Source organism: Pelobates fuscus, chromosome 8 (genome assembly GCF_036172605.1).
Source record: "Pelobates fuscus isolate aPelFus1 chromosome 8, aPelFus1.pri, whole genome shotgun sequence".
NCBI lineage: Eukaryota > Metazoa > Chordata > Amphibia > Anura > Pelobatidae > Pelobates > Pelobates fuscus.
In genome coordinates this window covers 123,475,750-123,502,470 of record NC_086324.1, presented here as the reverse complement: position 1 = coordinate 123,502,470, position 26,721 = coordinate 123,475,750, and the positions used below count along the sequence as shown (strand labels likewise).

Genomic DNA, 26,721 nt, shown 5'->3' with positions numbered 1-26,721 from the left:
TGGACAACAGTTGATTTCCATCACCTTTCACGTATTTCTGTTCTTTTCAGCGTAATCACCATCAAGATCAAGATAAAGCTGGAAGGTTTCAAGTCTCGTTCCAAGTTATGTTCTACACGTTACTCAGGACTGTTATTTGAATTCCCTGACGTTATAATAGACTGTTTTTCGCATCAAAGAAAGAGGAAGTCATGTGTCTGTCAGGGCTTTATATATGGATGTGATGCCTGTTACTGATTGGTTTAAAGTTTTTTTTTCTGATTGACTTGTGCTGCTGGAGGCATAAAGTAAAGAAAGTTATGCAAAATACTCGCCTCCTGTCATTATTAAAATTAAGCTTATAGGTACACTAAGTTAGCATAATCTACAATTTTAATAATGACAGGAGGCGAATATTCCTCCCCCCCCCCCTTGTTTTATCTTCAAATTCCCTACACGGACTGAGGTAAGTTATGAGATCCTAAGAAATGGAAAAATTGCGATTTAGTCTATATTGTTACTGATATTAGTATTGATACAGATTGCATGTTGTTAAAGGTAAATATGGTATTGACTCTTTATGACTAGAATGTGAGTTTCAATTATTTCTATAATGGTGTTACATATTTTAAGTTATATGTTCATTCGGTCGATTCCGTAGCACTGATACTAGTTTCCTTTTCTTTCAGTGTAACAAGTCGTCTACACGAATGGATGAAGTTTTATTTTTTCTGGTTATTTAAGTTGGTTCTAACAAGTTAATCGCTCCTTATGGACTTGTGTTGTCGCATTCATCAAGAGGAAGTGATATGGACATACTCCTACTTATATAGACTGTCTGTACTCTGGTTCTTTATGTCAACTGTTTTTTCTTTGCTGCTATGGAGTTAGTAAAGAAAGTTAATGCAAAATATTCGCCTCCTGTCATTATTAAAATGAAGATTACTAGTACACTGCGCTAGCATAATCTTCAATTGTACCAACTTTCACAAAGAAAACCAAAAGTCACTTGGCAGTGTATCAAGCCACTTATAATATCAGAGTACATGGGTATAAATAACCTACATTTTTTTTTGTCTTACCCTTAAGGACACAAGCCATTTTTGCTGTTTGTGTTCAAACGCAATTTGCATCTCTGTCATTTATTGCACCAACACATATTATATATATTTTTTTTTAGAGGACAAACAGGGCTTTAATTTGATGTTGCATATACATAGATACATTCTCGTTACGTATATGTGACATCAAATTACACAGTTTTGGCAATAATAGCGTGTGCATAATATGTCCAGCTTAGAAAAAGTAAATTAAATTCATGTATGTGTCTTGATTTATAGAGTAAATTAAATGTATAGGATTTCAGCTTATTTTGAAAGTTACAGGTCACAAAGTACAAGGACTAAAATAAAATTTCAATTTGCAACAATTTTAGAAGTTGGTATGTTTGTCTTTGAGGCATAGTAGCCATCACAGAAGAAAAAATTGCCACACAAAAGTATATATTTATATAAAGTAGATGTCACAGTCGGTCCCCAGCTGCACTTAGCCACGATTCTATGAAGCTATTTTCGGGCCGAAGACTTCGCGGTTCCCAGCGGTACTTAGCCGCGATTCTGTGGAACTGTTTTAGGCATGGGGCCATGTGTGCGCTCGGTCAAATTATGACTTCCAGGAACTTTGTGAACCACTGAACCGATCTGGGTGATTTTTGGATATGTTGGTCACCCAGATCGGGGGTTTTATGTAATTTTTTATTCTTTATTTTTGTGTGCAAGGGATAACATATGAGCTTACATCGCCACAACAGCGGTGATAGGCAGTACATCGACATGTGATACAATGCATTAATATGGCGAGTGAGGAACTTGCACATTTTTAAATTTTAACAGGAAAAACATGTAAAGGTATAGCACCCATGGGTGTCACCAGGATGATACTGACATTAAGGTAGCCAAAAGGAAACTTCAAAACATCAACATTATCATTATGCAGACGTTTCTTACTAAATCAAGTGACACACATTGGGATTTCTTAAATGATATATGGTAGGTTACATGAGAATAGCAATAAAAGGTAAGCTTCTGAGAGCAGACCATATAGTGAGCCCCCCCCCCCCCCCCAATAGAGGGTTGGTGACAATTATGGGATCTTTAAGTGTACCTAAAACTTACGGGGGGGAGGTGCACCCGCTTACATGTGTAGTAGTTTAAAGAGTCGGACCAGATGTCCAGTAGGGTCTATTGGGAGGGGATTAAGATGCCCGTGAGACATATCTGGCAGTGATCAGAGCGCTAGGTGACTATCTGTTGCAAAGTAAACAGCAATAATTCATAACAAATTCAATGGGAGGTGCTTGGTAATGTGTTGAGTTGGATAATGTTTGTCTCATAGCTTCAATTCATTCTTCGTGGGGGATGACTGTATAGAGACTTTGTACATCTAGAGTCATAAGTACTAAATTGTCAGGGATATGTTCAACTTTACCCAAGGTTGTAATCAGATCCTGAGTGTCCTTGATGCACGTGGGTAAGTTTTCCACCGTTTTTAAAAAAAAGGAAATCGAGATATTTGGCTATAGGTTCCAAAACTCCTCCTATTGCGGAGACTATCGGGCGTCCTGGAGGTGACTGTAGACTTTTATGAATTTTTGGCAAAGTATATAAGATAGGGGTTCTCGGACTACTTTTCTTTAAGAAATTAAACAGATCCAATTCAATGTATCCTGCCAGTAATCCCATCTCCAATACTTCTTCAATTTTCCTCATCACCTCCAATGTTGGATCATGTGGTAGAGAATTATATGTATTTCGATCTCCAAGTTGTCTTTTAATCTCCAAAGAGTAATCTTTGTAGTTAAGGATGACAATACCCCCACTCTTGTCTGCTGGTCTCAAGACAATTGAGGGATCATTAGCCAAATCTTTAATTAGTTGATGTTGCTCTTTAGACATGTTACTATGTTGGATTTGGTGATCCTTTATAGCTGTTTCCGTACCTGTCCTTAACGCTGTCAAAAAAGTTTTGATGGAAGGCTGGCTTTGTGGGGGGTCTAACGAACTCTTTATCCTGAATCTCAGTAGTGATGGTATAAGATCTTGTTCCTGCTTACCTTTAGCAAAAAATGATTTAAGTCTAAGTGTGCATCCGAATTTAAACATGTCCACTTCCCATTGAAATTTGTTAGGTTGTGTTACAGGGATAAACGAGAGTCCTTTACGAAGGATGTCTATTTCTTGATCTGTTAACTTTCTATCCGATAAATTGAAGACCGGGGTCACTGTCGTATTGGAGGTTTGCCCCTTGGACCAGTGTGGACGACCCTTCTGGCCTCTCCTGGTGCACCCCCACTTCCGTCTTCCCACATAGTCATTTTTTGGCACTGACACTTTCAAAATATATGGATGCACTGTCACTTTAATAATATAGCACTTTGCATACTTGGGAATTTAATCCTGTAATTTGCACATTATTAATTCACAATTGCCATACTTATCATGCACTTTATTATATATCTTGGCATATAGATTTATAAGTAGTTGGATTAGCTACAATGACACTTTCAATGTTTTATATATTGGGCACATTTAATCCACTAGTTTTTATTCATTCACAAGGTGATGGTTTGTTTATATGGGTCACCTTGGAAACAGAACCTTGGTACCCGGAAGTGATGACGATAGGGGGCGGAGCTTAATCGCTCATGCGCATTGGTGATGGCTGCACGTCAACACAGGTGATTAGAGGTACAGCACCTGGAAGTGACGTCAATAGGGGGTGGAGCTTAATCGCGCATGCGCAGTGGTGATGACTACACGCCGGCACACAGGTGATCGAGGTCTGGGTGAGTGAGTTTTCCCTTATATATGGTCAATATTGTGAACATTAATTATTTATGTCCTGAAGAAAGTTCTGATTGAACTGAAATGTTGACTGACTGTTGGAATAAACCTGAGAAGTTTTTTTATAAGACCTAGAAAATTGTTTGAGATATAGATATAGATATATATATATATATATATATATATATATATATATGAGAGAGAGAGAGAGAGAGAGAGAGAGAGAGTGTGTAGATTGGACTAGCCATATTAGTCCAGTAGACAAGATGCCAAAATACCAGAGGAGGCAATCATACCTTTTTTATTGGACTAACGTAATATTTCAAAGACAAACTTTAGAGAGTTTCCTCTCTTCCTCAGGTCTGAAGCAATACTGATCAATCTGAAAGAGTTTAACACTTAAAACAACTTATTTTTTTATTTAGATATTGTCTTTTCCTTGTAGCCTTTTTGCCTAAATGACTCCGACAGTGTACTCAGGTGCTGATCTCTGTCTTTTGTGTCAGAGCAAATGCGGTGATATCCGACAGCCTGGCTGTAGAGAATACCTTTTTATTGTGATTGGGATTGGGATGGAAGCTGGAATTGTGGAGGTAGCTGTACCTGTCTGTGGGTTTTCGATTTACAGACGAATGAAGAATGCCATTGGTGACAGTTATTGTGCAGTTCAAGAAACTCACATTGATTTGAAAAGTTAATTTTAAGGTTTATTGATGGGTGGAATTAAGTGAACGATTTATGGAAGTCTATAAGGCTTTCTTCTCCTTCTGACCATATTATGAAAATATCATCGATGTAACACGAATATGTATTTGGTTTGTGGGGCTGTGTATATAAAAATCAGTTTTCTAGGTCAGCCATAAATAGATTAGCATATTGGGGTGACATTTTTGTGCCCATCGCTGTCCCTGTCATTTGTAGGAAGATATTTAAACTGAAATAGTTGTGTGTGAGTATGAATTCTATAAGCTGGGTGATTATTGCGCTATCATATTTGTGTGTTGGTTTGTGGGACAAGATAAATTTAATGCAGGCCTCAATACCATCCTTATGTGGGATGTTACTGTATAAGTATTGCACATCCATTGTTCCTAGTATAGTGTTTTCAGGTAGTTCATTTATCTGGTTAATTTTATTGTGGAGGTCTGTAGTGTCCTGTATAAAGCTCTCAGTCTCAATAACTAGAGGCGTAAGAATGTTTTTTATTAGGCCAGATATTTGTTCAGTGAGTGTTCCCATACCGGTTATAATAGGGGCCGTCCTGGGTTTCCTGGCTTGTGGATTTTAGGCAGCATGTAGAAGGTTCCCATCTTAGTGTTAATATTTGTGTGCAAAAAACTAATCTGAACGCCAAGTTTGGCCAGTGTTTGTGACTAAGTGGCTACTAAAAAAGACTGGTATCCATAACGGTGAATCCCACAAAATGATAGAAGATGGCTCCCTATTTGGCTAACTAAACAGTCGTAAGATCAAGATTGAAAGAGCTTTTTAAAATTTGGATCATTTGGCTTTTAGTAGATTGCTACCTAACTTGATACCCCACCTGTGTAGTGTACTCAAAGAATGCATTTATATATGTGCACAGGTCAAGTCTTTTTTTTCCCTAAAAATAAAAAAAGAAAACAGTGCATTTGGCAGAAGATATTTATTCAGCAAAAACATTGTAATATTGTCATTTATATTTCCCTTAGTGAAATAATGATTATTGAATATAACTTCGAAATTCACAAAAATGTGTAAAATAAATAAAAATAACCATTCTTCTTTATACATGTGTTTATCACATACTACAGGATATTTGTATTAAGCAACATACTATTAAAGACAGACAGATAATATTGTTATTCAATCTATTATCTGGGGAGGATGGGGGGTGGGAGTTTCCTTACCCTTGATAAGGGTATATTGTGTGCCAAAACAGTCCACATAGAGAAAGAAGGTGACAGGGATGTTTAAGGCATTACATGTACAATTACTGTTCATCATTGCAATATCATGGGCAGCATCTGAGATCTACATGGGGTCATGTAGTTCCTAGGAATGACACCTATGTCCAAAGTGCATGCCATTGCGATAAAGGCCTGGCGTAAAGATTTTCAGAGATAGGCCAGTGGAATTTAGATCTTTGTCTTTAAACAACAGTGTAAAATATATATAGGTAGATCAGGGCAAATTTCTCGCAAACTCGTGAACCCCAAGAACAGAACATATGTGCCAGTTGTACATTTTTGACATGTAAGGTAAAGATATATTCCTCTTGTAATCTTCTGCTAGTCCTGGTATGCGGGTTGCAACCACTTACTCTCAGCTACGAGTGAAAAAGAGTAGTGAACTTAATCTGAGGCAGGGATTTCCCAGAGGAAATTAAATCTATGCCCCAATAGAATTCATTAATAAAAATAAAACTGATAATTTGTGAAGTTGCTTCATTTGCTACAACTTCCCATTTTTTCCCCCAAGGTCTCATCACACCAGGTGGGTGTCCCAGCCAATCTTAATGAACTTTCTCAACACCTGTTGAAGTTACTCTATAAACAGGGATTTATGGACATTTCAAAACGTTGTGAGCTGTACATAGTTACATAGCAGAAAGGAGACATGAGTCCAAGTTCAGCCTCTCTCACATTTGTTTTTGCAGTTTATTCGGGTTTTCCAAAAAAAAAAAGAAAAAAAAAAAGCAGCCAGACCTTTAAAAATGTGTATAGTATTTGATAAAATACCTTATTTTGACAGAGTATTACATACTTTTATTGTTCTTGCTGTAAATAACTCTTGGCTCTCCAGTTGTTGAAATCTCCTTTCTTCAAAGCTAAATGGGTGATCTATTGCCCTTTGTACAGTCCTATTATTGAATAGATGTTACCAGAAAGAGAGAGAGAGAGATGTTACCCTATGTATATATTTGTAAAATATCAAATATTTATTTTTGCGGTAAGTTTAAGTTTTATAGGTTTTCTTCATATCTAAAATATTTCATTCCCCTTATTAACTTAGTAGCCCACCCCTCCACATTTTCTATGGTCATATTTCCACTGAATATTTAAGGTAAGTTCTTACCATTGTTTTATAGAGGCAAAACTAATTGTTACCATGTGAATGCATGCCCCTTACTGGCCTTTACAAATAATAACTGACATTGTTACCTAATGTGAAACCATTCCAAGTCTTCATCATTGTATCGTTTTCCCCTTTGTGCCACTTACTGTGTAAGTTGCTTGTGTGTGGTTTTCATCCCAAAATTTACACGACACATCCCAAAGTATCCATTTATCCAAACTACTCTGCACAGAAGAAGCTCACTGTAGTGGTTATAATGACACTCACTCCTAGCTAATGGAGGCCAAAGATGAACAAAAATAATACTGCTGACGCATAAGTGGAGCTTGCTTTTTAGATCACAGAAAATCCAAGGACCACAGGTACCTAGGTAAATGTGAAACTATTCAAAATCAGTTTGACTTCTTACTGTGGGATGGCACCATAACCACTACATAGTCCCCCTCTAAGTAGTTTTTTTTTCCTCTCTGTTCTTTTCATCTCAGGAAAGCAAAATATTTTCAATCACTCAGATTGCACTTTTATAGAAAACTTTATTCAAGACAACATTTTCCAGCAAAAAGGCAATATACAGGTAGAGATGTACAGTGCTGCTACAGGAAGAAGGAAACTCATAAAAGACTGAAATAATGTAAAATTAAGTTGAACGGCTGTAATCTATTAACTGCACTTAAACTATACAAAGCTGCTGCCTTTAAACAAATATTAAATTAAAGAGAAACAGAGGGACATGTGAAAAGGAAATAAAACTACACACCATGAATATCAACATCAGTGAAATACTTTTATAACCACCCAACAATATGAATCTGTGTGTTCATTTGTACATTTTCATTAAATATACATTTGTACTTTAGGTCTGTAGTTTTTGTACAAAGTTATCCTACTAAAGACAAGTGAGCATGCCCTCTGTTCTCAAAGGCTGTCAACAGCATTTTTTTTTTGCCCCAATCATTAACAACTATATACACACAAATGTGCAGCATATATATATATATATATATTCTGTCAACTTGAGTGTCTAACTTATTTGCACGTAAAACTCAGTATTTTGCTTCTGGGACAGTTTGCTAATAACTGGTTTAATAACAAAGAAGAAAGACACAGTATGAAGAGATTGTGCAATGGCATTAAACTTTTTTTTTCTTTCCAAAAAGGTGCCAACAATGTACACAACTTGAGATTGCCATTTACTGAAGTGATGTTTTTCAATTTTACAAATGCACAACTTTGTGATTTGAAGAAGAGGAAACCTGTTGTGAGAGTAAACATAAAACATTATTTGCTGCAATGATTGCAAAACATGTGGGTTGGCAGGCAGACAGCAACCTTTATGCTTCATACAAAATCTTGAATGCACAAACTGTGGACATTTGCTCTACTTCCTCCCTTACTTTCCAGGCTCGGGCCATGCTTTACTTTTATCACAAACCCCCTTTAAGTGACATTCAAGCTGTATAAAAACATGTTCATTTTCTTCAAACAGCAGTCAATAGATACAGAGAAGCCAAACGGAACAGCCTCAACAAAATAAAATTAACATCAGCAGCAAATCCTCTTGCTGTAGATATCAGATATAGTGCACTTGTACCAAAGTTTTAGCGTTGTTAAAAAGGTGCACACAGTTATTTGTCTCTTGCCTTGGATACTTGGTAAGTTGAGTCAGTTATGGATTTTAATTGCTTTCTCAAGGTAAGTGTAGCGACTTCTCTTTGGGGCTTTATTGAAGTGATCAAGGCCCAGCCAAGGCCTAGGGTGGGACATATTGCCTAGGGAAAAAATAAAAAAGCAAACATTATACCAAGAGTGCTGAATTATTTACACAACAATTTCGAATACAAATAAATCAGTTATGTATTTAAAAGTACCATTGATAGTCAGATTTTGAACGTGGATCAACAAGCTATTACCCACATATTGGCAATTATATCCTTGGATATTGTTACACAAATTTGTAGAGTATGATAAAATAACCTTTGTAGGGAGAGAAATCCATGTTTTGTTCTTATTGTAAAGAAAATCTGTCCTCTGTTGTAGGTGAAATCACCTGTATTCAAATCTTAACATGTTCAGTAATACTTTAAACTGAAGAATGGCATAATGAATAGTAGAGATTGCTCCAGACATTGACTATAACATTAACATTGTTAACATTGTTAACAGTAAGGTTCTACAAGGTACAGTATCTCTCCAAGTGAAATAGTGATATCTGTTGTGGAATTATCTGCTATGCCTACCAGAAAGAAAGAGTATGTAGGAACAATCTGTAGCTTTCACCCATATATTGGACAGTGCATTTTAAGCATGTCACCATGTATATCAAATTGGTAGAACTACAACTCTATTCAAGATCTAAAACTTCCTTATAGTATGAATGTACCAGAATGATTTAGGTTCTGAATATGATTACGTCCAGAAAATTATAGATCTGTGTCAACCAGGCAGTATTTTTTCTTTTTTATTAAATATGGTTTCACTTCCACCATGCTGTGTGGCGGCACCCTAATCTCAGGGCAGACCCAGGACATGTGCAACAGCATCAAGTGATACAAGGATAAAAAAACAGCGGTCAATCCCACTGACACATAGTGCCTGATTTATGAATACTGTAACCATCAATCATCTGTTATTTTCATTATCTTTTTTTTTTTTTTGAGTCATGAACGGGACTCAATCACAAAACAAGGGAACATGTCCAGCTTGTTTGTTCGCTATACATCTGTATGGTGCTCGGACAACCTTAAAATCACCCAAATTTCAGATAATTCAGTTTGTCTGAAACCAGGTTCATAAATCTAATGAGAACCAAGTTCAAAATCTATATCTATCTATCTATATTTTATATTTATATTTTCTCTACATTCTTTGGTGTGGGGGGAATAAATAAGTAAAAATTACCTTTGGCTGCAAATCAACATATATAGATAAACGTTCATGTTTAATCCTAACAATGCTGGTCCCTCCCCAATCCACTCAGTGAAAACCCACTTGCAAGTATCAGAATTGAACACATCCAGTCTATACATTAAAGTAAAACTAACCAGGCTGTGGCTCAAAGTCTTTCAAGCTGACTTCATAATCCTCTTCATTTATATACTGGTGACGCCCCATCATTACAATGGCAAATTTGAACTGTAAAAAGAAAATAATATTAAAGAAACTATACAACGCTAAAGTCATATTTTAGTGCAGCATTCGGCAGGATGTCAGTTTATGATGAGAGGTTCATGCTGGAAAATATTTTTTTATAGACAATATTGAATTGTTAAAGTTGAACAAAATAAAAAGTCACATCCAAACTAGTTTTTCCTTGTAATGTAATTACTCTTTTTATCAAGAAACAAACTCATTATTTAAAACACTGGTATTTTAAGGACTATTAGTGAGTGACACTCCACTGTTTACACATTTGCCACAAACATCATGGGGGGAGAAAAGTGAGGTGCAACAAGACAATGATTGGACTAGTTATTAAATGTGTGAACCTTGCTAAAAATATATTTGAGTCAGGGTCTTCACAGGTATGAAATTGGTTTAGGAGAGGCCAAAGTGGGTGTGTAAGTGAAGTAATGTGCAACACTATGGTAACTGGTCTGTCAGGCAACACAGTGCTTCAGCAACACGTTGGTAGACAGTGTAGACTTTCAAACTAGTCAACTAAGGCAGAGTGCTGCGGAAACACATTTCATTCCTTGCAAAAGTGCTTATAATGAAACTATTCAATGGTGGATACATGTTACTAATCTTGGAATTTTTGTTTACTTCTATATAGTCAATGTAGAGAAGGAAATACGCATATTAAAATAAAGAACAATTGTGTCCCTTTTCTTCCCTCCTTCTGCGCAGGTAGTGAAGCCATAGAGACTAAATTTAGTTTTTTAAACATTGTCCGACCAAAAAGTGCCTTTATATGGCTGAAGGATCTGGTCATATATTAAAGGTAGGGACGAGTTTTTCTCAGTTTTTTTTTTTTTTTTTAACATATACTTTATTTTTTAAAAAAAACAACAAAATTGTATATTTATTTTCAAAACTTGAAAAAAAAATTATTTTATAATATAACAGTTCTGAGACAACAGTTGTCCTTTAACCCCTTAAGGACCAAACTTCTGGAATAAAAGAGAATCATGACATGTCACACATGTCATGTGTCCTTAAGGGGTTAAAGGAATACTGCCACTCCCATAACTTCAGCTTGTTGAAGTTATGGGGCAGGAAAGTCGACGTGCCATTTTGCCTTCAACTCTCACCTGGCAAAACCTTCCTCAAACTGTGGCAACAGAGTAAGGAGACAGATGAATTGGGGAACAGCATTGTAGAAAACCATTTACCCCTGAAGATAAGACAGCACTCAGACTCCATGCCCCATAAGATCATCATTGAGCTTTTGTTATAGGGTTGGGAATGTTCAACGTGACAATGGCTGGGGGTGCGATTCAAGAACATCTTTGCAGGTCAAAACCTAGCAAGATAAGCCACTAGTTAAGGCTAAGGTTATGCTTTTCCATATGAGGACTATTGCAGGGCAAGAACATAGTATGTATTAAAGGTCCTTACAGCACCAGGATGTAGTTTGTCTAGATACATAGTCAGAGTCATATAGTATTAGCTAGGTAACAACTTAAAATTAATCTGTTGAAGTCTGGAGCTTATAGAAGTTTGCTAATTCAATAGAATAATATTGGACCATTGTTCGCCAGACAAAGTGGAAATTATCCAAGAGAAGTTTACATAGGACATATCTACCAATATCCAGGCGCTCATATGAAGAGAACAGCTGCTCAAAGATTTGTGACTTTAAATGTATCTGTTTATTAGACAAATAAAATGTCTAATAAAAAGAGAACTGGGCTGCTCATCCACCATCTCCAAGAAAATCCTGAAGCAGCTGACACTGAGTAAGCAATGAATAGGCACGGATGATGACTTGTAGGGAGCTGAAGGCATTTTTTTTGACCATCAGAATATTTAGAGTAAGTACTGGTGTTCGGGGACAAGAGTTGGTAGTCTGTTCTAATTTTAGAACGCTATAAGAGCAGAGCAGAAAAAGGTTACATGGACTTTCTTCTAAGGCCAAAGTGAGATCATGGGACAGGCTTAATCACCTATACATGACAATTTGGAAACCATAAATAGCACAGTAGTATTTGCCATTTCTTGGCTCAAACCTAACAAAACCCTGGGTAATCCTGAATGGAAGAATCTGAAAAAAAGTACAACATACTAGGGAGCTGATTCATTCTGATGACCTGTGTTCTCTTTTCAAAGCTTCAAAATTGACTGGTTCACTTTATATGTGCACCAAGGGTTTAGATACCATTTTTTTCACACCGTTTCTTTTTTACAATACAAGAAATTAATTGTATGATTAAACGATATGATCAGAAAATTATTAATAACTGGGGAACTTTTTAAATCAATTATTTTTACTTAAAGGGACACAATAGGCACATTATAGTGTAATTAAACAAATAAATGCTTATAAACCTTTTCAAACTCCTTTTCCTGTATCTCCAACATAGCTTGGATCCTCTTCATTACTTCTCTGAAGGGTTCCCCCTGCAATTTAAAAGAAAGCCGGAATAAGTTTACTCAGAAACAATTTAAACCATATTCAATTATATAATCCAAGTTACCCATCAATCAGGGATGACCAAAAAAAAAAAAAAAAAGCAGCAAATAATCTCTGTCGTATTTATCAGGAGAAGTGCTGAGTTAATGGTGGCATCCACTAATCCATACTATCTGGAAATGTAACTCCCACTAACAGGGAAGGCACCAGTTTCAGGGAGTGAAATGTCCTGGTGATGATACCCAGAGAACAAATTAGCCCTTACCCTAAAAAATAATATTTAATATAAAAACTTTATAATTGCGACGCATTTAGTAAGAAAAACAAAAAAAAAAAAAAACATGAGATACTAAAGTAATTTCTAAACAACCTCACCTGCAGTCTCGTGGTTTACTTTGATATTTTCAAGACCTTTTCCCCTTAACCCACTGTTCACTGTTATATAACCAGTAACATTTTAAAGGATGCATATTTAAATACATTTCTACCCAATATATTGCAATTCAACAAAATAGAAAATTTACATGCAGGCTAAAACTACCATTATACTAACCAAAACATTTCATTAAAAAATAATTTAAAAAAATGTAAATAATTTTTAATACTGCACAGAATCCTGTAATTAAATGGTTCCCATACCTGTTGTATCCTTAGCAAAAATGGAACTCCAAATGTGCCAAACACCTCTTTGTGAAAATGTGCCACAGAAATCAACATCTCATTTTCTTTGTCTATCTCTACCTGGTCCAAAGGTATTTCCTGTAGAATAAACATATTCATACCATAAACAAATAAAGGATCATGTACACTGCATGCCACCATCAAACTGATTATTAAAATATAGGAATATATGAAATGGTCATATACTTAAAGGGTTACTCCAAGTATCATAATCACTACAGCTGGTATAGTGGTTATGATTCTAGGCGTACGCTGGCACGGTTCCCTGGTAATGGGGAAAACTATTTACCGATATGTCCCTTTATGTGGGTCCCAGTCTAGCTCTACAAAATGCATAAGGGGCATTAAAAAAACATTATTTATGAAGAAGGGTTAAAAATGTTGCATTTGTTTTTTTTCGAAGAAAAAAAAAAATTATATGATGGCACTATACAAATATATACAGAGTAAATATAAATCATTATGTAATCTGTTCATTAACAGGAATATACAACAGACAAGAGGTTACCCATTGAGACGGGAAATGCATTTTCACTTACAGCAAAGAAAATACTTCTTTACAGTAAGAGCAATATAGTTGTGGCAATTTACCAAAAGAAGCAGCCTTATCAAATGATATAGATATTTTTTTAAAAGTCAGGATTAAAGGATGAACTTGATGGATTAGAGTTTTTTTTTTTTTTTTTTAACCTATATTAATGTGTAACTATGTGAAGGTTATAACGGCTATATGCCACAAGAGAATGGCCCTTTAAGCAAACCCTCCAAATTTTCCATTGAGTTAAGACATTTTTTTTTTTTTTTTGCATAAAGAGCATTATGTACAAGAAACTGGGCTAAATTACCGTATATACTAGAGTATAAGCCGAGTTTTTTAGCACATTTTTTGTGCTAAAAAACCCAACTCGGCTTATACTCGAGTCAATAGTCTGTATTATGGCAATTTGCATTGCCATAATACAGACTGGGGGAGAGGGGGGCTGGCAGAGCTGTAACTTACCTGTCCTACAGCTCCTGTCAGCTCTCTCCTCCTCCGCGCCGTCCGTTCAGCACCTTGGTCAGCTCCCAGTGTAAGTCTCGCGAGAGCCGCGGCTCTCGCGAGACTTACACTGGGAGCTGACAGAGGGAGCTGCACGGACGGCGTGGAGGAGGAGAGAGCTGACAGGAGCTGCAGGACAGGTAAGTTACAGCTCTGCCAGCCCCCCCTTCCCCCCACTGAACTGCCAATGCCACTGGACCACCAGGGAAGGAGAGCCCCCCTCCCTGCCAGGTATCAAGCAGGGAGGGGGGACGAAAAAAAAAAAATTAGTAATAATAATAAAAAAAATAATACTTAAATAATAAATAATAATACAAAAATAATAATTAAATTAAATAAATAAAAATAATAAAAAAAAATTAAAATAAAAAAAAAAAAAATTGCCCACCCCCCACCAAGGCTCTGCAACACACACACGCTGCACTCATACACACACCCACACGCTGCATTCATACACACACACACGCTGCATTCATACACACACACACACACACACTGCATTCATACACACACACACACACACACTGCATTCATACACAGCATTCATACACACACACACACACTGCATTCATACACACACAGCATTCATACACACACACACACTGCATTCATACACACACTGCATTCATACACACACACACACACACTGCATTCATACACACACACACACACACTGCATTCATACACACACACACACACACTGCATTCATACACACACACACACTGCATTCACACACACACACACACACACACTGCATTCACACACACACACACACACACTGCATTCACACACACACACACACACACTGCATTCACACACACACACACACACACTGCATTCACACACACACACACACACACTGCATTCACACACACACACACACACACTGCATTCACACACACACACACACACACACACTGCATTCACACACACACACACACTGCATTCACACACACACACACTGCATTCACACACACACACACTGCATTCACACACACACACACACACACTGCATTCACACACACACACACACACACACACACACACACACACACACACTGCATTCACACACACACACTGCATTCATTATATACACACACTGTAAATAAATATTCAATTAATATATTTTTTTTAGGATCTAATTTTATTTAGAAATTTACCAGTAGCTGCTGCATTTCTCACCCTAGTCTTATACTCGAGTCAATACGTTTTCCCAGTTTTTTGGGGTAAAATTAGGGGCCTCGGCTTATATTCGGGTCGGCTTATACTCTAGTATATACGGTAATAGATGCATTACTCACCTCTATCCGAAATGTTCGACTTGTTGCAGGGGATAAGCATTCCAATAGTTCTTCCTCCTGGTGAGCACCAATTATTTTGTAGCTTACAATTTCTAGTAATCTAAAAAATAAAAATATAAATAAATGGCTATACAAACAAGGATGGAAAAGCAATTTACCTGGGCATTAGGATCAGAAAAAGAATATGTCAAAACTTTCCATATTCAAGGACAAAATATAATAGTTAAATATATGGGGTAGCAGCTTGTTCATCCAAGGTGAAAGCTCACTGCCATTTTTGGATTTGGAGGCATTTTCCCTTATGTGGCAAAGATGGAAAAATATTAATTTCCAGTTTTCACGGCTTCATTTTTTTTTTTATTCAAAATTATAATGGATTAAAAAAAAAACTGAAAGTTTGCCTAGATGAAAATCTATTCTGCAGTGTGGACAAAATTTTACATAAACATTACATAATTTTTAGAAAATATATTTTGGGAAGGAAAAATGGGAAAAATAAAGTACACCCCCTTGAATACTATGAATTTACTTATCTGTACATAACAATCATTACAATTGTTTCTCTAAGATCATTGCTGATGTTTTTCCTCCTTGGAATTGTGTTAAAACACTGCTGAATGCTCCAGACAAGCAAACTGCTAAAATGTTGTTTTTTATAGAGGTGGTCACACTTTCAGAAGATCAATTAATCAAGGGCATTTGATTAGCAGCATTTATCTGCTACTTAGACACTTAATTCCTACGGACCCAGTAAGGGGGGTACTTTGTTTTTCCACACATGGCTTCTCCATTTTGAATTAATGTTTGGTAAATAAATCATGACAAATAATATATCATGTGTTGTTCATCTTGGCTTACAGTTACCTAATTTTAAGCCCTACTATGTAAAACCATAGAGTTCAACAAGGGTGTACTTTCTTTTTCCCATGACTGTATTTTCATTAAACCAAAAAGAAAATATTCCATAATTGGTTTTGAGATATTTTTTACCACTCCAGGGAAAAGCAATCACCTGAACATGCATACATTATAGAGGGTGCTATTGGGGCCAATCTACACAACAGACAATATCCAGCGCACTTGCTCATTCACTAAACAGCAATTATAAGTTTTACACAATGTCATAGTTTTATTTAAAAACACCTCACCTAGGCAGACAATCATGAATTTCAGGGATTTTAATCATGCATGCTAGACCATGTCAATGTAATGAGTATTTAAAATCCAAGAAAAGATTTAAACATTAGACAAAACTTTAGAACACACTAAGCAATGCAATTTCGAAAAACAAACTGCTTCAGACAAATGACAATCTGAGTGAAGGTGCATAAAGATGGTTGTCAGAAAGGGGGGAGTGGGAAAGGTAAAAAAGGAATGTCTTTAAAAATTTCAGTATACTTCAATGAAAAAGAAAATGAATTCCTTTAACCTCCAATTGAACAGCAAATTTATTAAGCTCTTGTGTTACATTTCAATAGAATCCATACATTCAAATACCCCTGCCTTTTAGAAAACATAACATGGAACAGTTGTTTTGCTATGTTCAAAAACTGTTTCATTACCTCAGTTTACCGGATCCCTTCTCAGAGAGTTCAACATTTCTTTTACATTCTTCTAAAAGATCTCGTACACAACCATGTTTATCTGGATATAGTGTTATTTCCTGTAAGTGAAAATGTTTATGCTTCAAAGGAAAAACTAGCAAAGAGAGATCTGGTTCAATATCATTCATTATTTAAAAAATAAAATGTTTAACAGCGGTACAATATCCGCAATTGAACAATGATACATGTGATTACATTCGAGTTGTGCATAATGTGTATGGTATTTAAATGTATGCCTTGGAAAGGTAAAATAAGCCTAAAGGGTAACTAGAGAGGAGAAAGAAGCCAGAGCATTGTACTTCAGACTTGTGCTGCCTATTTGTCCATTAAAAAAAAAAAAAAAAAAAAAAAAAGGATCTTTAATTTTTTGAGCACAACAGTGTCCATGGAAGTGACATTATCATACAACCAAGATTGAGCCAGTGCTCATCAAGCATCGGAAACAGTTAAAAGGGATTTCTTAATTACATGTCATACCCTCATTTGGTCTTGATAATAAACACCCCTGTATCTAAATGTATTTGTCTATGGAAAATACATAAGAGTGCAGATCTCTTCCCAAAACAGAACTACGTTGGAGTAAAACCACCACATGTGCACTTACATGACTCTGATCCCACATAATCTCCAGCACACATTTGAGGTGTATTTCCCCATGTGAAAAAGTTTGACTGGTATATTGCACTGATTAGTGTCTGGTGAAATTGTCTTGAAAGGAACAACAGATGGAATATTAGCTCCAGCCTCCCATATTTCCTTCAACCTGCCCCTCAAGTAGCTCTTCCAGTTTCGAACCTTCCACAAAGCAACATACCTAATTTTCACCCATTTGTTGAAAGTGTAACAAAATTTATTGTGTAGCAAAGACATTAAGCATTTTTTTCAAGTTTCTGCTAGGCAGTGTCTCTGGCTTTTGTTTCAACTGTGTGATGAGCTGCAGTCTCCAATTCACAAAAATCATATACAATTCATACGATTCAATCTTACCTTAAAGGGAGACCAGTCACCAAAACAAATTTAACTTAATTAAGCTGTTTTGGTGTATAGATCATGTCCCTGCAGTCTCACTGCTCAGTTATTTGCCATTTAGGAATAAATCACTTTGTTTATGCAGCCAAAATAACACCTCCCTACCTTAACATGCAAAGCATACGTAAACACTTCCTGCAAAGTGAGATCTAATGTTTACACTTCCTTTATCGCACAGTCTGTTTAATTTAAAATGTTTTATCTCCTACGCGGTTAATAGCTTTCTAGACCTTGTAGGAACATCCTGGCTTTAAAGTGCAAGTTAAAAGACCACTATAGTTCCAGGAAAACAAACTCGTTTTCCTGGCACTATAGGGTCTTTAGGTACCCCCCCACCCTCAGGGTCCCACTCTCGCTGGGCTGAAGGAGTTAAAACTCATACCTTTCTCCAGTGCCGGGCTCCCTTGGCGCTGGGGAACTCTCCTCCCTCTTCCGTCAGCACCGAATGCGCATGCGCGGCAAGAGCCGCATGCACATTGAAACTGCCCATAGGAAAGCATTACTCAATGCTTTCCTATGGACGTCCAGCGTCTTCTAACTGATTTTCACAATGAGATGCACGGAAGCACCTCTAGCGGTTGTCGATGAGACACACACTAGAGGCTGGATTAACCCTAGTGTAAACATAGCAGTTTTTCTAAAACTGCTATGTTTACAGCTGCAGGGTTAACCCTAGATGGACCTGGTACTCAGAACACTTCATTGAGCTGAAGTGGTCTGGGTGCCTATAGTGGTCCTTTAAAGTGCAGGGGATAAAAACTTCTAAAGTAAATTAACATCTGATTGAAGAAGAAAAAAACACTACACACTGCATTCACTTTACGCACACTACATTCACTATACAAACACTCACTGCATTCACTACACACACACAGCTCCCCTGTCTAAACACACTGCATCCACTACATGTGGCATGTATATTTTGTGCATTTACCTTTAGAAATCGTTTATTTTTTCAAAATGGTAAATGCACATAATATCGGCAAGTTATCGGCTATCGGCCTGAAAGTTCACAGATTATCGGTATCGGCTCTAAAAAACAATATCGGTCGATCCCTAGCTTTATTGCAATAACACATACCAGGAGTATGATGAAATGAAAGTAAAACCACTAGAGGTTGCCAGTATTTGTGATAAGGTGGTACATCAAAACAACTCTAAATACCTCATTTAGAATTCCCTGGGTTGTCTACTTTTGAAAATGGTATGCCATAATAGTGCAAAATGTTCTTTCCTAGGCTGTCAATTTTCTATGTATTAAGACAAAAATTGACATGCCCCATAAAACCTGTTTGTGGGAATATCAGTATCATATTATATTCACTGAAAAATGCCCTGCTGAACTGTGAAATACAATTTCTCACATTTATTTAGAATCTATAATTAAATTATGGTTCATTTATAAATATTTGATGTCACAAGAAAATCCTATTTGTCCATTAGAAATGTATACATATTAAGGATGGCTGCACTTAAAAAGCGGCATAGACATGCCAACTTGCCTTTCTTCTATTGTGGTATCCTCTTCTCTTTCTCTCATAATCTGTTCCTTTTTATTTCTGATCTAGTTTTCTTTAAAACCCAAGATAAAGTAGGGCCTACTTTGTCTTCTATATTTTTCTCACACTTGACCTTCATTGACCAAAGGAAGAGTTTAAGTACGCTCCATTTCCTAAGTCTGAGAAGATTTTTGATCCTTCATGGGTCAAAGAAAGTCAGGCGTGAGAAAAATATACAAGACAAAGTAGTCCCTACTTTATCTTTAAAAAAAAAAAAAAAAAAAAAAAAAGAAAACAAGATCAGAAATAAAGAAAAGAAGAACGGATTATGAGAGAGGAAGAGAAGAGGAACCAATAGGGAAAGGTAAGCTCAGAGCGACAGTGACGCTTTAATATGAAAGAGGCAATTTAGTATTTAGGATTATGGTTTAAGAAGCAGAGCTCAAATTCTCATTTTGGTTCTAGTTCAGAACATGGACATTTGCCTTTGTCATTAGGGGGTTAAAGCAGCTTTGTAACCAAAAATAAAAATTATTTCACCTGCTTTTACATAGTTTCCATTTCGGTTTTTATTTTTATTTTATTTTTGAGTGCTGTAGTTTTCCTAAAAAAGGAGAAGTAGGGACTAATTTTTCCTCATGTATAGCAGTCAAGTTGACAAAACTTGACAATGGGTGGGGCTAAAGGCAAGTTTCTGTTTCAGTTGCCAATCAAATTTACCTATAATTCACAAGTAAATTCAGTCCCACAAGAGGGCAAGCTGCAGACATCATGGAGAGCAGAATAAAATGACTGCACCCAGATATTGGCAGAAGGAAGAATAGATAAATATAAAGGCAAGTGGCAAGAACGGGCGTATAATCAAAGAAAGGAAAATGAAAAAAAAAAAAAGTCAGGTTTGTTTTAAATCCTAAATGGCAGAGAATTGAGCAATGAGAATGCAGGGGTATGATCTATACACCAAAACCACTTCATTAAGCCAAGGTTGTTTTGGTGCTTAGAGCATCCCTCTTATGCTATTATTGGAAGGGATCGTTTCTGATCCCCAGGGCTATGGAGCCCTAAATGTTTTAATTCACTCCTATTAAGAAATATCACCGTTTCAAAATCAATATAAATGCATCACATGCTTACCTCTTCTCTAAATTGACTATTTAACCATATACATTTGAAACTTCTTCTGTTTTCAAAGTCTGTGATTTTCATTTTAAGCTAGAAGAAAATAAGATGTGATTTGTAAATCCTACCTAATATTTATTTGTTCCATATTAGCAAAAAAAAAATTAACATTGAAACATTTTATGTGGGACCTACCTGTTGATAGTATAGTTTCTTGGGTTGCCTTGGCTTGAAAAACTGTAGAAGGTCTCTTAATGTCCCTTCGTAATTATGCCTAAGTGGATTTCCTGGACCATCTCTGTAACTACAAATAATGGCCAATATAAGCCAAAGGAATGGTTTATTCGTTCATACTTACAGCAAATGAAAAAAAACACATATGAATCAGAAATACACATACACTGAGCTTATTAGCAAGGTATTTTGAAAGGTATTTAATAATATTGTTGTTATGAAATTTCTACTGAGAGACTGGCTAGCTTAAAAACGAATGTACTAGTTTCTCTCACAACTTTTCAAATAAGATTGCATTTTGATCCCATCAGTAACAGCACTGTACATGCGGTTACTTTTTCAAAACTTTAAACGTAGTAAAATAGCACCAGTTATTGACAAAACAAGAAAAACATTGCAACCCTCCCCCCCCCCCTCAAAAAAAAAAAATACTAAAAGTAACCCCTAAACCACCAAAGGGCTATATGCACACTCATGAAATGTGCTTTATCCCCCCCAAAAAATGTCATGTGTCTTAGTGCTGCCCTAAGATCTAAATAATTCTAGTCCTCAGACAAAATAAAAAAAGAATCATGTAGTAAACGGACATACATAATAGAGATGTTATAATAAAAAATATTATGTAGTCTCCAGAACATAATTATATTTGCCCATTATGCATGGTTCCCTGTAATGTATTATATAATAGAGATCTGTTCTAGAGGTAACATAATAAACAAAACTTTTGTAATTTATGAAAGTCTCCTGTACTCCAAGATGGCATAATTTTACCTGAATATTTAGGGTTATGGTTAAAGGGACACTATAGGCAACAAAACAAGTTTAGCTTAGTGAAGCAGTTTTGGTGTGTGGATCATGCCCCTGCAGTCTTACTGCTCAACTAACTGGCATTAAAATAGCCCTAGTTACACCTCCCATGTGACTTACACAGCCTTTCTAAACCACTTCCTGTAAAATGAGATCTAATGTATCACACTTATTGCTCATTCTGTTTAATTTAGAATTTCGTATCTCCTGAATCTCTTATCAACCGTCTTCTAGACCCCAGGGGCCTCCTGTGTGTGATTAAAGCTCAATTTCCAGAGCAGGAGGTAGAAACATCTAAAGAAACATCTGATTTAATATGAAACCATTTTGTTTCATATAGGATGTGTGAGTCACAGCCAAGGGAGGAGTGGCTAGGGCTCTGCAATCTGAAAGAAAAGTGATATAGCTTATGAATGTCAGAGAATTAAGTAGTAAAACTGCAGTAGCATGATCTAACCCAAACTGTTACATTAAGCTAAAATATTTTGGTGCCAATAGTATTCCTTTAGGGTTATGGCCAATGATCCTTTAATCTTAGAGATTAGGACATTTGTCTCATTGTCCCTATCAACAATTCTTATAGCAAGTGTGAAAGGGGAAAGGGCTGAATTAGTGGTGGCAGTCACAAATAGCAGCCCCCACAAAGGAAATGAAACCCCCTCAAGTAGGCAGAAACACATGCATGTCTAACCAGTTAACCCCTTAAGACACAACTTCTGAAATAAAAGGGAATCATGACGGAATATTTCCGTCCTGTGTCCTTAAGGGGTTAAACTCAAGGTTTACACGTTTTTGAGAACCCCTCACTGGCATTTTTCTCATAAAAACATCAACCTCATCAGGCAGCATAACAGGTGTAGGTAGACCGTTTTACACCCTATAAATCATTTAAATTGACTAGTTGCAAGTGCTGTGATGACACCAATTACCTCTAGGCTTATATAATGACAGAGTGTCTAATCCCTCAGTCTATCTTTCAAGCACCAAGTCCTCCATAGTCTATTTTCTGTGTACAGTATATGCGAAGATATAGAAAACAAAAACAAAACAAAAAAACACTTACCCTTGTGATTTGAAAAATTGTAGAAGCATTGGATCAGTGTTTAGTCGCTGTGCAACAGTTTTTGCAACCTATGGAAACAAAAGACAGCAATTATATGACACATTTGCAATTGGCATTGCTAGACATGACTAATTAGAAAAAACTTGACTGAAACAGGATCTAATAATATAAGCTCACGAAGAAGAGAAACTATATATTTTATGTTTGCTCAAGAGAAGGGAATTGTTTTCTTCTTCATACCATTATAAACCATGCATGACTGCAAGGTGTATGGTGCAGTATTGTTTGTGATGTGATTACGAATGATCTATTGTTATAGGACAGGCATAGGCAACCTTTGGTACTCCAGATGTTTTAGACTACATCTCCCATGATTCTTTGCCAGCATTACAGGTGTAAGGGCATTATGGGGGATGTAGTTCACAACATCATCCGGAGTGCCAAAGGTTGCCTATCCCTGATATAGGATATTTATTTAATGCTGAACTTGGGTACACAGAGATTATATTTGTATAAATATATGTATAAAAAAATAAACAATCCAGATATTATTTAATGAATATGTTTAATTACAAAATTAAAAACTACAGAGGTGTGCAAAATTGTTGCAACACCTGCCTCTACAAGGAACTCGACATACATATTTGAATTGAAATAAAACCTATAACAATAGAAAATAAAGGGGAAAAAAAATAAACTTAAATTATATACCTTATTAAAGTAAATTCAATGTACATTTCAAATCTGAGCTTAAGATTTAGCAGTATAGGACTTAAATATGAGATAAAAATTAATCGCATGTGTGAAAAATCCATGTATTGTTTCCTACGAGAAATACATAACAGTTTTTTACATACAAATTAGAAATTTTATAAAGAAGCAGCAAATAATGAATAAAACGGCTTATAAATAAATGAGTTAATATTTGATGGGATAGCCCTTACTGCACATCTGGGTATACAGAAATCAGTCAACAGAAATCACCCAATGTCATCCGTGAATTATACTTTAAGCAACCAACCACTTTTATATTTCTTGGTTGCTTCTTTGATATTTCCATGCTTCATTTCCTCGACAAGTTTTCAATAGAGTTCAAATCAGGTGAAATGCAGGTTAGTCCAGACAAACACCTGGTTCTATACCCGTTCTTCATAGTTGTTGCTCGATGGCAAAGGGCATTGTCATCCTGGAACACATTCACCATGTGGGAATAACTCCACAACATTTGGAAGTATTTTATTAGTTAGGACACCAATATACTCGCTTGCATTCATTATTCCGTTAACAATGTAAAGTCTCCCAACATCATTTGAAGTCATATAAAACCAAATGTTGGGTACTTCAATGTTCTCCTGCTCTATGGCTTGAATTATTCACCAGAATACCTCCTTACATATGAGGTACCATTATGCACCAAGAGGGGACATGTCTCGCAGGGCATCTCTACTATGTATACCATGCTACTGATGGGTGGCTGACGCCCCACTCGGGTTCACAAGTAGATGAGAAAGAGAGACAGGAGTCACACTCACACAACAGGACTGGGATACAACATTCACCCTCACACCTACAAACTTACCTCTTATAGTGTTAGGGGTTAGATGACCCAACTACTGGGCTATGCCACTCTGAACCACCACTGGTAATGCCACGAACCCGCAGTACAACCTAGCAGCGGCACAGCTGCAGTAGCTGTGTAGTGGTTCACGACGTGAGGAGTAGTCCCAAGTGTCCCATGTGCAGTCCCTCTAAGTTACATGACACTTCTGATAAAACACTGGCCTAACGTATAACACAAAAGTAACAGCTATATTGTTCTTTTTGTTATTATTCTTTTTGTTATTATTGATGTATATTTTTTTTACTTCTATTTAAAGATGTTGAATTCCATGTAGATGTAGGTATTGCAAGACTTCTCGCACACGTCTGTACATGTATTGTGTTTTCTTTTTAAAAGTTTGTATCTTGAAGGACCACTATAGCTCAATGAAGTGGTCTGGGTGCCAGGTCCCCCAGGTTTTAACCCTTCTGATGTAAACATAGCAGTTTCGTTTTTTTACATTGCAGGGTTTATCCAGCCTCTAGTGGCAGTCTTCCTGACAGCCGCTAGAGGCGCTTCTGCAACGCTGAAATCGAAAATCGCATTCACCATGCAGAACGTCCATAGGAAAGCATTGAGAAATGCTTTCCTATGGGCGTTTTTAATGCGCACGCGGCTCTGGCCACGCATGCGCATTCTGATCCACTCGAGAGCTGGCGTCGGAGTGGGAGGAGAGGTTACCAGCGCCGAGGGAGCCCGGCGCTGGATTAAAGCAAGTAGCTAAAGGGGTTTTTAACCCCTTCAGCCCAGCGGGAGGGGGCCCCGAGGGTAGGGGGACCTAAAAGCTATATAGTGTCAGGAAAACAAGTTTGTTTTCTTGACACTATAGTGATCCTTTAACAGAACTAATGTGAATATTAGATAATATATTCACACAGACAAATATATGTAAATATATATATCTGGAAAAAAAGCATGATAATTTATAGGAATTAAAAGGAAAAAAGAATGGACAGAATGACCGCACAGTTTCACGACACCCCAAAAATATTTAACAAAATATGGGACCCCTAAATCAAAAGTGGCCTTTAAACCAATTACTCACGCATAGCCACAATACCGTTCTGCCAGCATCCACACAATACAGAACAACACACCAGATCGAATTCAAAAGTCTGACCTTATTGGTCTCTCGAGAGACTGAGAATGTATCCTCTCTTTCCTTACCACCCCTTCCTTTTTTTTCCCCTTCTCTCTTTCTCCCCCTTTTCACCTTCCCCTCGTGGTGAGGGGTGCGGGTACCCTGCCAGACTTTGCGGCAAGCAATTAAACTTAGAGATACAGCTTTCGTTTTATTCCCTCCCCGAGGCTTCCACACTCCTCAAACCTTAGACCAAATCCTTACGCACCCTACTACTCTGGGGTCTTGAGGGGTGTCAGAGTATCTTGCTCAACTATGTACAAACAACCCCCAGGGGCTGACTGGCCAGGCCTTCCGCAGTAGCATGAAAGACCACACGCACCTCACCACCCACAAATGACATGGACGGCTCCCCAGTGTATGCTGAAAGCAAACGAGACCATGCTGCACACTTGACACGAGATCAATGGATATCGAACTATACTGGAGAAACCCAATTGTCTGACTGGGAAATTGAATAAGAGCAACGCTGTGAAAAGATATGGCTAATATTCTAGCACATGTCACAGTTTGTTACTGTACAACTAGAACCTTGTCAAAAACTGCAAAATAAAGAATAAAAAAAAAAGGGACTGGGTCTTTTTGAATGATTTTTCTTGGGGCAGGGAGTGGACTAAATAAGTAATATGTAATCAAAGTAATAGCAAGATTAAACAACTGTTCTACCCATTACAAAACAAAAAAACACAATATGTAGAAAAGTCTGAACTTAAGCACAATTATATTAATTGACTCTCGATATACGTACGTGTGAGTAGTTCATTCTATTGGACAATGTAACAACAAATCCAGGATCATTTGGAATTGTTTTGTCACAAAATATTACATCTACACGGTGGTAAAGGTCTCGGAAGTACTCTTTTGCAGTAGGCAATTCACTGTTATCATTCTCCTGATCATCTCTGCATATTAAAAAAATTAAAAATAAAAGCGATCAGTTTGTTTCAAATGTTAATACAAGAGAAATGATAACTTTGCATATATTGCACATAAAGCATGAATAGGCAGTTCAAAACAAAGCACACTTTCAGTTATGTAAAATATTTTTAGGAAAAATAAAATTCATCTTTTTAGGTAGTCACATTTCAAATTATCCTGACCCTCCTCACATAACAGGCATTCCAAAATGTGGGTTATCTTGAAGATAAGGCCC

At 36.7% G+C, this 26,721-nt stretch overlaps 1 protein-coding gene across 2 annotated transcripts in view; it reads right to left on the bottom strand.

Moving 5' to 3' along the window:
- Window positions 1-7,391: 7,391 nt before the first annotated feature.
- Window positions 7,392-26,721, bottom strand: part of USP7 (ubiquitin specific peptidase 7) — a 113,318-nt gene continuing 93,988 nt past the window's right edge. For both annotated transcript variants that reach the window (XM_063430282.1, XM_063430283.1), the window contains 10 exons: window positions 26,317-26,470; window positions 22,828-22,895; window positions 20,919-21,027; window positions 20,739-20,816; window positions 17,035-17,135; window positions 15,473-15,572; window positions 13,090-13,209; window positions 12,366-12,437; window positions 9,920-10,010; window positions 7,392-8,647 (listed from right to left, as the gene is read on the bottom strand). In XM_063430282.1, coding sequence (XP_063286352.1) covers window positions 8,541-8,647; window positions 9,920-10,010; window positions 12,366-12,437; window positions 13,090-13,209; window positions 15,473-15,572; window positions 17,035-17,135; window positions 20,739-20,816; window positions 20,919-21,027; window positions 22,828-22,895; window positions 26,317-26,470 — 1,000 coding nt within the window. In that variant the 3' untranslated portion in view covers window positions 7,392-8,540. The remainder of the gene's footprint in view (window positions 8,648-9,919; window positions 10,011-12,365; window positions 12,438-13,089; window positions 13,210-15,472; window positions 15,573-17,034; window positions 17,136-20,738; window positions 20,817-20,918; window positions 21,028-22,827; window positions 22,896-26,316; window positions 26,471-26,721) is intronic.